Source organism: Ceratotherium simum, chromosome 20 (genome assembly GCF_057802395.1).
Source record: "Ceratotherium simum simum isolate JZ-2026a chromosome 20, ASM5780239v1, whole genome shotgun sequence".
Taxonomy (NCBI): domain Eukaryota; kingdom Metazoa; phylum Chordata; class Mammalia; order Perissodactyla; family Rhinocerotidae; genus Ceratotherium; species Ceratotherium simum.
Genome location: NC_141919.1, coordinates 52,665,969 through 52,678,178, shown reverse-complemented (window position 1 = coordinate 52,678,178; position 12,210 = coordinate 52,665,969). Strand labels below are relative to the sequence as shown.

At 42.5% G+C, this 12,210-nt stretch overlaps 1 protein-coding gene across 1 annotated transcript in view; it reads right to left on the bottom strand.

Annotated features, from left to right (window-relative positions):
* Positions 1-3,829: 3,829 nt before the first annotated feature.
* The window catches only part of DIRAS2 (DIRAS family GTPase 2), a 28,942-nt gene continuing 20,561 nt past the window's right edge, over positions 3,830-12,210 (bottom strand). Inside the window, exon 2 of the mRNA XM_004428314.3 lies at positions 3,830-4,932. Coding sequence (XP_004428371.1) covers positions 4,297-4,896 — 600 coding nt within the window. The 5' untranslated portion in view covers positions 4,897-4,932 and the 3' untranslated portion in view covers positions 3,830-4,296. The remainder of the gene's footprint in view (positions 4,933-12,210) is intronic.

The following is a 12,210-nucleotide window of genomic DNA, read 5'->3' as shown; positions in this document are numbered from 1 at the left end:
AAGTGCTTTACTTGCACATTAAAGCTTGATAAGTACCGGATGGGATGCCCTTTAATGGGGCCTAATGGGGCCTGCTGATTGTAATTATCTCCATAAATGGAGAAACTCCTGAATAATGTAGCAATAATAACCTAGGGGAGCGAGGAAGGGCATGCCGACCGAGATCAAGACCAAAAGCTGCTCAAGAGGCCTAAAGAAACGGAAAGTTTCTGGTTGCTTGTTGTAACTGTACAGATTAATTTTCACACTGCCACAGATCTTCCAGAGTCCTACCTAGTCTGAGGGTCTTTGTCTGCTTCCATTGAAAGCTCAAATGTGACAAGATAGCTCTAAGTGCTTTGTGCTTATCATTAATTTAATCCTCAGGGCCACGCACACTGCACATGTTGATTCCCATTTTGCAGCAGCACAGTGAGGTTAAGAACCTGCCCACAGTCACCTAGCCATCAGTGGTAGAGGAAGGATGCTGTTTCTAGTTGTTGATTTGTTTTTCCTGTGTTACCAAAAGTCAGCTTTATATCACAGTTAGTGTCGAGAAAGAGTAAGGACCAACAGTGTCGAGCAGAAGCTGTGCCAGGAACGGGGCTGGGGCCTCTATAGCAACCCCACTTAACAGCTGGGCCCTTGTGAGGAGGCCAGGGGAGAGAAGACAGGATGACAGAGGAGTTTTTCTTCTCTTCACTTCTGTTCTGGGCCAAGGAGGGCCCTGCCGCTACTCTTTCCCTTTCACCTGACCCCACCTGGAGCACCCTGTCAGCCCAGTGACAGGGACCAGATGGGAAACCTTCCTCGGAACACCCCAGGGCAGCTGCTGTCGCCAGTCCCAGAGCACAAAGCCTGACAGGCTCCTCTGCAGTCCATAAGCCCATGAAAGCTGGTGCAGGAGAACTAGGTCCAGACCATCCCACACCCACTACACCCTGAAGAACAGAACAGCACCTTCCAGCCAAGGCGTCAGAACTGAGGCTTTATTTTCATACGTTTCATTATTTTCAGAACATCACCAGTAACTAGAAACTTGTATGCAAGGGTGATTTTTATAACTGTAGAGTAGATAAAGTATGATAATAGAGTTGTAACAATAAATACACCTTAAATATAAATATACACATTGATATCCCACACGTATAAAAGTCATGCTCTGTAAATACTCTGTCCACATACTGGCTTTGTGGGGTACTGAATTTCAGGATGGAGTGTCCAGGGTTTACATGTGTCCCATTAGTTATGGATATTTCCAGAGAGCCTATGTAGAGCAACACGTTACAAATTTGGGAAAAAAATTAAGTATCACAGAGCAATTTTTTTAATATTTATTACATTTTTTGTTCTATAAAGAATGAGAATTTCATAATTATTACAAATGGTGAAACAAATATACTAGCCTACAGATATTTACAATGTACTACTTTATACTTCAAAAATGCAGGAATATAAATTATATATATAATATATATAATTTTGGATCTAATGAACAATTCAATATTGCTCTTGTGTTGGTCTTGCTGTATTGCATGCATGCCCAGGGCACGCCCATGGCTTGTCACCGGATGAAGGAGGGACTGGCGGGACAGAGAGAACTCATGGGGCCCCATGCTCATCCCCAGAGAGCCATCTTCAAAGCAATATTCTGAGTTTTGTAACTTATTGTGGCTGGGTCAAAATCTTCTGTGCCCATATGCAATGTAGGACATGTTCTCAAGAACCGCAACTACGTATTCGGGGATGGGGCCACATCAACACTTGAAACATCTGATTCAGTGGAAATAACTCCTCAAGCCCTGAGACAATTGGGGAGCTCCTAAAAGACTCTGTTGGGAAAATCATCAATACCCTCAGTGCAGTTCATAGAAAATGATATCAGAACAAAGACCCATCATCGATGTGTCAGTACCCTTCTGATAAACTGAGGCAAAATACAAAGGAATAAAATGTGTCCTGAATGAGATAAGATTTTCAATAATTACAAGCTTCTCATATTGATGAAGTCTAAACACTTAAAAACATAGACACCGACTTGAGAGGGCTGAAAGAAATCTTGACTATGTCAGTAGGAACGGTCAGCAGAGAGAGCTCATGTCAGGAGCCTTATGGACATTACAGCCCACGACAGGTATCCCATTTACTGTTAGAAAGAACCCACCCCCAATTTCTAAACCCCATTTTGGCCGTGAAGCCCTGTATCTTCTTCCACTTAACCCATATCCAAATCACAAATTGATAACATGTGAGAATAGAAATAGAAAAAAAAGTAGAGACAAGTTGAAAGACAAATGTTCTAGAAAATCTGCCAACTAGATCTCACTGTGAAGGCTGTGGAACAGCCACTTGGAACAAATGAGCCTGCCGGAGGGTGCATCCAATAGGACTCGAAGGTCTGGCCAAGGCGTTCTGGGCTCCACCAGCCCAGGCCACATCCACACCCTCCCTGCTCAGGTTTGGTTCTAGGAGGCCAAGGTGGTGGAAAGACTGTGGAGCTGTTGGTTCTCAAAGGTGCCTCCCACACACTAAATACATTACAAGGATGAGTTATTAGTAGAGCCCAGAGGATGAGACAAAAGCAAGGAAATTTCACCAGAAAGGGCTAATCTAGGATATGCTGAGAGCATGGAGCTTGGCAGTCAAGACATAGCAGGTGCAGGAGAGAAGAAGGCCCAAGGGGGGTGTGCAAACGTCCCAGACTTAACAGCTCTGCCCAGGCTGGTGCTGCTGCCCAACAGCAGGAAGCTCCCCCGTGCGAGCCCAGCGGGCGGCACTTCAGCCTCCTCTGCCTGCCAGGCGGGCGACAGGAAGGACGGCTGAAAGGCCGATTCCAGAGTCAGAGCCAGCATGGGCTATGCCGACTGGAACAAACAGGAGAACTCACAGGCCCTGTTGGTGGGACTTTCCGGGAAGCAGAGCCAACCAGACGCTACAAAGGCAGAGCAATCAAGCCTAGCCGGCTCTCCCCGCGTCTTCAGCCACTGACCCGTCTCCAAACCAGCATGCAGGAACCAGCACTGGCCGCAATTTGGTTTCAAGGATTAAGAATGCACACGGGGTCATTAGGAGGAAAAGATAATTGTTTCCAGAGTGAACACTGCATTGAACAGCTCTTAGATGACATTTCTAATGGAACATTTATAATGGAGTCCAATATAAAATATTGCCTTTATAATGGAACATGCAAGATAAGCTACTATGACCTGAACACATTTTCCAGGAACACACTTCTGTTATAATTAGATCACCAAAAACACCGTGAACAACCTCTGTTTCAAAGTATTTCATTAAGGTGCAAAGTATGGCAGATGCATGTTCGTGTCATTTAGAAAAACGGATGTGCTTCTGGTCTTCGGAGGGCCTTCGTCGGCTCAATACAGAATGAGTTATTTAAAAGAAGGAAATCATTTTGGAGGGGAAAAAACTTGTCTAAAAACAGTTACTTTAATTGCTTTTATTTAAAATCTGAGGGCTGGAGGAAGTTTACCCCTCATGGGTCAACGGGAGAAAACTTCCCATTTCTAAAACTCTCTACATGTGACACACAGGAGCGTTATTGCGATGTTTTAGTCATGTCACAATATCCTCATTCAAACACTGAGGAATTTCTGACAGAGCAGCATGCTCTTCGTGAACTCATCACTGTATGTGAAAATAAATACTCTAAAAGGTTAAAACAACGCCTGCTAACTCGGTCTAGTGAGGGGAGGACACCCCTCAGGGTAGCAAGGCTCACGGCCAGCAAGGCTCATGGCCAATTACAGTGGACATCCTCTGGGGGAGGTGGGGTTATTTTATTTTTAATCCAGTTAAAGAACCACGGAGTGGATGGGGGCCTGGTCTTCTCACCTCCTCCCACCCCTCCCCTCCCCAAAGGATGTCAGTGGCTCTGAGCCGAGGGAAACACCTGGTCTGGGGGCAGGGCCTGCAACTCCAGGTGAACATGCTCTCACATGCATGCAGGTGACAGTCACTCCGCTCAGCACACGCTGCTTCCAGGGGGTACGAGCCCTCCTGCCTTCTAATGGCAAACGATGCCTTCAGAAGTTGCTGGCACCTCTCTCAGTTCCCTGTGATGCCAAGCCTGTTGGCTTTCATTTTAACCGTCTGGCGGATTCCCTGATTCTGGAGAGGGGGTGCTTACTGGTGGTGGTGTGAAATACCCTCTTAAGGACAATAGGGCACGTCTCGGTCAAAATGCAATATTTAACACGTGGGCATCTTACATGCTACCCTGACGACTGTGGGTTTCACGCGGGAGGGGGAGGGGGAGGCGCCGGGGACAGGCGAGTGCTCCTCCCACAGGAAGGGCGTTCACATGATCACGCATTTGCCCTTGAGCTTCTCTTTCCTCTTCTGCTGCTTGCTCTTCTTCCCGTCGATCTGTAGGCTCACGGTCCTGCGCTTCTCCAGGTTGAGCAGCTCCTGGAAGAGCTCCTTCACGTTAAGGTTGAGCTTGGCCGACGTCTCCATGAAGGCGCACTTCCACTTGCGGGCCAGGGCCTCGGCCTCGCTGCTCTCCACCTCTCGGCTCGGGCTCTCGTCACACTTGTTCCCCACCAGCATGATGGGGATGCTCTCCACGTCCCCTTTGATCTCGCAGATTTGTTCATAGATGGGTTTGAGCTCCTCCAAGGACTGCCGGCTGGTGATGGAGTAGACCAGGACAAAAGCGTGCCCTTTGGAGATGGAGAGCCGCTGCATGGCGGGGAACTGGTGGCTGCCTGTGGTGTCGGTGATCTGCAGCGTGCAGATGCTCTTGTCGCAGCTGATGACCTGCCGGTAGGTGTCTTCCACAGTGGGGATGTAGCTCTCCCGGAACGTGCCCTTCACAAACCTCAGGACCAGGGAGCTCTTGCCAACACCACCAGCCCCGAACACGGCCACCCGGTAATCGTTGCTCTGTTCCGGCATGTTGCCTGAGGGCTCCAACTATCAACCTGGAGGCACCTAGCAAAGGAACCAGACATTTGAGAGAATTAGTTAAAAAAAAAATAAAAGAAATCTTGAAAAGTATTACTTGATCCTCTTCTGATTATCTAAAAAAAAAGGTTGAACTGATCAAGTTTGCTTTCATTCTCCCAACATAAGAACAATTCAAATTTCACTTAAAAATTCTTTAATTCCAAATCCAATAATTATAGTCAATACTGGGTTTTTAAGAGGGCAGTAGATCTACTCAGTGGCTAACTGGAGCCAGTCTCTTTCTTCTTACTGGACCACGACTCTGAGCATCTTTGCTCACACATCCCCCTATGCCCAGGGGAAAGATGCCGTGTCAGCCCAAGGGAGGCAGAATCAAGGGAAGATGATGGGGAGATGGAAATTAACACCCCCACAACACATACGCACACACACAATCACAGTGTATCTTTATTGTTTTAACTGAAGTACTGTGAACACCCAATGTACTGGTCATAATAATATGTGATTTCTTTTATAAGGATGGGGAGGGGGAGGGAGAATGCTATTAAATTTATTCAGTGTCTATATTAACTCACAAAATCCTCACCACCTTGCAGAATTGACATCATTATTCCTGTGTCACAATGAAGAAACTGGAAACAGAAGGAATCAGGGAACGACGTAATGTCCCCGACTTCACACAGCACTACTGGTGAGGCTGGGACGCAAGCCGGAGGATGGCTGCCACCTCACCCGCCCACAGGCCACCTGGACAGAGGGTTGCTTCCAGAGGCTTATGCACCACTCAGCCCGTCGTGTACATGGTCTCACCAAGCGGCAAGAGTTGACAGCAACTAGGAAGCGTGGAGGGTCCTTTCATTCATCAAAATTAAAATGATTATAGATGCTTTATTTTTAAGAATCATAGGAATCCTGTTACCAAGACACTAATATAAATGACGATTAATGGTCATTACAATGGAGTAGAATGCAGTCTCCCTCCCTCACAGACATCCCCCCTAGCCCAAGGGGTGAATGTACTTTCCTCATGTACAGGTGAGCAAACATCTTTCCTCCTGTCCCTTCTTTGGTAAGGAAGGACATAGAACACACAAAAAAGTGGAGAAATGAGCAACATCTAAATATTTTTTTAACTAAAGTAGACAAATAACATGGTAACGTGAAGCATGGAACCCATTTTCTCCAGGCAACCACTGTGCTGACTCTCACTTTCTCATCTTAGAGTAACCGAGGGACAGCAATAAAGGCCTGCTCCACAAAGGCGTCTTCAGAGGCCAGTGACAATCGTTAAACATAAGGAGCCATGAAAGTAAATAGGTGTGCTGTGAATATGTCTACTGGTAGACAGAACCTCAGATCAAAGCCCAGGACAGCGGCACCCCACCTCCTGGTTTCTCTCTGGGTTCACCATGTACATCTGCCTTCAAACCTGCTCAATTAAATACTCAGCTATTCTTGGTGCACTTTGGAATCTCAGACCTACCAAGAAACTGAAGAAGCATCAATGCTAAAAGAGAATATAGAAAGAGGTCAGGAAGTTCATTAATAGCAACGACTGTGGGAAAGCCTGCTTAGGAGATTGATCCGTCTGTTAAATGTTCATGAGATCAATATGATCAATTCAAGAATGCAGCATTGTGATAAACTGTTCTACATTTTAAAAAATGCAATGATATATGGAGTCTGGTTTGAAACTGATCTCTGCATCCTCAGAATGAGCCTCTCTCTGTGCTGGGAAGGCAGGGTCCTCACTCAGCCTTGCTTGTATTATGGTTATTTAGCTCCAGACTGGAGTGTGAGCATCTAGCTGGAACTTAATAAGCTCTGTATCCCCAAGTCTCTAAAAGAGCTCTTGGTCTTCAGCTCACACTCATTCTGTGTTTAGTGAATACGTTGTCAGCCGTGCCAAGGTGTCTCCATTACTAAACTGGTGACCGAAATACAAAAAGCAAGCATTAAACACAAAAACAAAGGATTCATAGCTACTGTTATTCATTTGTCCAAGAAATATCTATTGAGTGTCCCCTAAAGGCCAGGTTCTGGGCAAGGGGCCAGCACACAACTGGGCCAAGGACCGATCTAAGGCAGGGGCTGTGTTCTCGAGGAACTTAGGATCAAGTGGAGCAGACAGACAGGAAAAGATAACTTCACAAATACTTAATAAATACTTCACAGCAGTGCTGCAGAAGAGAAGTCTGCAGGAACCTAATCACACCTCGGATCAGGAACAACTTCCTAAGGAGGTGGCACGGGAGCAGGAACCGGAAAGATGCACAGGAGACAGGCACGCGAAAGAGCATAAAGTTCAGTGTGAATATATGAGATAGGTCTGGGGCAATAACTCCGTACTGATCCTCAGCTCTGGAACAGTTTCTCCCGAACTACAAACTATATTCTTCTCCCTCAGAATCATTCATTCACTTTACAAGCATTTATAAAACACCCTCTAGATACTATGCAAAGTTGGTGCTTACCCAATAGAAGCTCACACACTGGAGGACAGATAGGCACAGGAAAGGATACATTATACCCCACCTGGTAGACACTGTGGTAAAGCCATCAACAAGTCAGGAGAAGAACCTGGTGGGGCATCTAGTTCCATCTGGGGCCATCAGGAAAGATTTCACAGAGGGCTGGGCTCTGCCAGATGGTGAAGTGATGGAAGACACGTCAGTCAGAAGAAAGGACTTCACGGAGAGGAACAAGGGCAGGAATAGAGCAGAATTTCATGCCATGGCAGAAAGCTGGTGGGAGCTGACATCTGGGGGCAGAGCTGAGAGAGCAGGTGAGTGGTGACACCATTAACCAAGGTAAAAGGCAGAAAAGAGAAGCAGGTTTGGAGAAAAGGTGGTGGACAGTGAGGAGGAAGGAGCTGTGACTGGGTCAGGTTTGTAACGCAAATAGGTGGAGATATCTGGTAGGCGACTGAGGATCAGCTTGGAAGCTCGGCAGAGAGGTCTACTCTAGTGATAAATATTTGGGTATCAGCCATACATAAATAGCTCTATGATAAATAAAAATCTCCCAGGAAGAAAGCATGTAGCATGAGAGAAGACCAAATGTCAGAACTAACGTATACTAGTAAGAGAACACAGCAAATTATTTAAACTTTCTGCACTTGAGTTGTCAGAGCTAGAAAAAGGAGATGATGACACCACCTGCTTCACAGAGCTGCTGTGGGGGTTTAGTGAGACGACAGAAGATCAAGCACTTAGCACAGTTGCTAGAGCCAAGTTCTCTGGCTATTTTCAGTAAGGACCAGGCAGAAAAGGGGTCACAAAGGAGTGGTAAGGAGAGGGGGAAAACAGGAGAGAAGGTGACAAAATTCCAGGGGAGCAAAAAATGTCAAAAAGACACTGAGGGGATACAACTAAAGCAGTGCTTAGAGGGAAAGTATAGCTATAAACACGTATATTAAGTGAGAACAGAGATCCTGAATCAGTAACCTAATCTTCCACCTTCATAGAGAAAAAGCACAAACTAAGCCCAAGGGAAGAAAAATGAAGAAAAGATCAGATTATAGTGGAAATAAAATAAAGATTAGGTTACAGTGGAAATAAAATAAAAAATAGAGGGGTCGGCTCAGTGGCGCAAGCAGTTAAGTGCGCACGTTCCACTCCGGCAGCCTGGGGTTTGCAGGTTCAGATCCCGGGCGCGCACCGACACACCACTTGTTAAGCCATTCTGTGGCAGTATCCCATATAAACTAGAGGAAGATGGGCACGGATGTTAGCTCAGGGCCAATCTTCCTCAAGAGAAAAAAAGGGGGGGAGGATTGACATCAGATGTTAGCTCAGGGCTAGTCCTCCTCACAAAATAATAAATAAATAAATAAATAATAGAAAAACAATACAGAAAAATCAATAAAACCAAAAGTTCTTTGGAAATCTCATTGAAATTAACAAACTTTTTCCTAGACTGACCAAACAAAAAAGTGAGAAGATTCAAATTATTAAAATCAGGAATGAAAAAGGAGACATTACCACTGACCTTACAGAAATAAAAAGGATTATAAGGGACTCCTATGATCAACTATATGCCAGCAAGTTAGATAACTTAGACAAAACAGACAAACTACCAAAGCTTACTCAAGAAGAAATAAAAATTCTGAATAGACCTGTAATAGGATAGTAATCAAAAAACCATCCACCAAGAAAAGCCCAAGTCCAGTTGGCTTCACTGGTGAATTCCAGCAAACATTTACTAATCCTTCACAAACACTTCCAAAAAACTGAATAGAAGAGAACACTTCTCATTTTTTCTGTGTCTTATATTACCCTGATACCAACACCAGACAAAGATATCACAAGAAAACTACAGACCAGTATCTCTTATAAATATAGATACAAAAATTCTCAACAAAATACTAGGAAATTGAATTCATCAATATATAAAAAGTATTATATATCTTAACTGAGTGAGATTTATGCCAGGAATGCAAAGTTGGTTTAATCCAAAAATTAATATAACACACCATATCAATAAAAGACAAAAAACATGATAATCTCAGTGGATACAAAAAAGAAAAAAATTGACAAAATTCAGCACCCAATCATGACCAAAAAAGACAAAAAACTTAAACCAGCAATAAAAGGAAACTTCCTCAACCAGATAAAGGGCACATAATGAAAAACCTGCAGCTGACATAACACTTAACGGTGAAAGACTGAATGTTTTCTCTCTAAGATCAGGAAAAAGACAAGTGTCCAATCTGAAGCTTCTATTCAACATTTTACTGGAGGTTTTAGCCAGGAGAAATAGGCAAGGGAATGAAATAAAAGGCATCTATCTCTATAAAAGGAAAGGAAGAAATAAAACTATCTATTTTGCCCATGACATCATCTTGTATATAGAATATCCCAAGGAATCCACTAAAAAACTATTAGAACTAATAAACTAGTTCAGCAAGGTTTCAGAATACAACATCCATATTAAAAAATCGATTGTATTTCTACACACTTCCAGTGAACAATCTGAAAGTGAAATTAAGAAACCAATTCCACTTACAACATCATCAAAAAGAATAAGATACTTAGGAATAAATTTAACAAAGAAATACAAAACTTATACTCTGAAAATTACAAAATATTGTTGAAATAAACTGAAGACCTAAAAAAATGGAAAGACACCCATGTTTATGTATCAGAGGATTTAATATTATTAAAATGGCAATATTCCCCAAGGCAACTACAGACTCAATGCAATCCCTAAAAATATCCCAACTGACTACTTTACAAAAATTAACAAGCCAATCTCAAAACTTATATGAAAATTCAAAAGGCCCAGAATAGTCAAAACAATGTTGAATAAAATAAAGAACAAAGTTGGAAGACACACACTACCTGATTTCAAACTCACTACAAAGATATAATAATCAAGACCGTGTGGTACTGGAACAGGATAGACATACAGATGAATGGAAAATCCAGAGTCCAGAAATGAACCCTTATATTTAGTCAAATTTTTTGACAAGGGTGCCAAGAAAGTTCAATGAGAAATAATAGTTTTTTTAACAAATGGTGCTGGGATAACTGGATATCCACATGCAAAAGAATGAAGTTGAACCCCTCCCTCACACCATATACAAAAATTAACTCAAAATGGATCAAAGACCTAACTATAAAACCAAAAATTATAAAACTCTTACAAGAAAATATAGGCATAAATTTTTATGACCTTTGATTTGGCAATGGTTTCTTAGACATGGTACCAAAAACATGAGCAACAAGATTAAAATTGGAAAATTTGACTTCATCAAAATTAAAACCTTTTGAGTATCAAAGGACACTATTAAGAAAGCGAAAAGACAATTCACAGAACGGGAGGAAATTTCTGAAAATCATATATCTGATAAGGAATTAATCTGAACATATAAGAAACTCTTACAATTTAACAACAACAACAAAATTAAAAAACGAGTGAAGTACTTGAATATACAATTCTCCAAAGCTATACAAATGGCCACTAGGTAATGAAAAGACACTTAACATTAGTAGTTATTGAGAAAATGCAAATCTAAACCACAATGAAATACCACTTCACACCCACTCGGATGGCTATAATAAAAAACAAACAAAACCCAGAAAATAACAAATGTTGGCAAGGATGTGGAGAAAATGGAACCCTTGTGCATTGCTGGTCTGAAGGTAAAATGGTGCAACTGCTTTGGAAAGCATTCTATCACTTCCTCAGAGTTAAACCTATAATTACCATATGACCCAGCAATTCCTCTCCTAAGTATGTACTCATGAGAAATGAAAACATAGCCACACAAAAAAATTGTATATGAATGTTCACAGCAACACTCATAAAAGCCAAATGTCTGCCAACTAATGAATGAATAAGTAAAATGTGGTATATCCATACAATAAAATACTAGTCAGCAACAAAAAGATATGAAGTACTTATATGTGCTACAGCACAGAGGAACCTCAAAAATATTATGCTAAGTGAAAGAAGCCCATAACAAAAGACCACACATACTGTATGATTTCATTTATATGAGATGTGCAGAACTGCAAATCGATAGAGACAGAAAGTATATTTGTGGTTGCCTAGTGATGTGGTGGGATGGGCAATGAGGAGACATGGGAAGTGACTGGACTGGTAATGTGTACATATCCTTTGAGTGATGAAAATGTTCTAAAACTGATCATGGTGATGATTGCACAACCCTGTGAATATAGTAAAAACTATTAAATTGTATACTTTAATTGGGTAAATTATATCTCAATAAAGATACCTAAAAAAAGAGGCATTGGGAGGGGCAGTAATCCACTGCATATGATGTCATTGTCTACTGATTCTGAAACTGATTCACAGACATAGAGGAATAGGCCCACAGAGCATAGTGTGAGAAATAATAAGTTAGAGGTAACAGGCTTGGCTTGGTTCCTTGCATGACATATGCAAATCTTGGTTGAAGCTGACACTTGAGATGTACAAGGCAGCCTGCTGGGTGCTAGAAATGCATATCTTCACGTGGGTGGTGGTTACAAAGGTGTTAACATGATGCTGTTGTAGGGGAGGAAGAAATATCCTCTACCTTTCTAGGTTCTTCTGGCTGGTCTAAGAATTAAATTGACATGAGACACAATAACAGAGGAAAATCAAACAAATTTAATGACATGTATACATGGGAGAGACCCAGGAAACTGAGTAACTCACCAAAATGGCCAAAGCCACCACCTTAAATACCATCTTCAGCTAAAGACAAAGGAAGATGTTGGGGGTAGTGGATTGGGACTTCAAAGAGGAGGAAAGCAATTCACATGGGGAGGGGAAAGCAAATGTTTGGTAAAC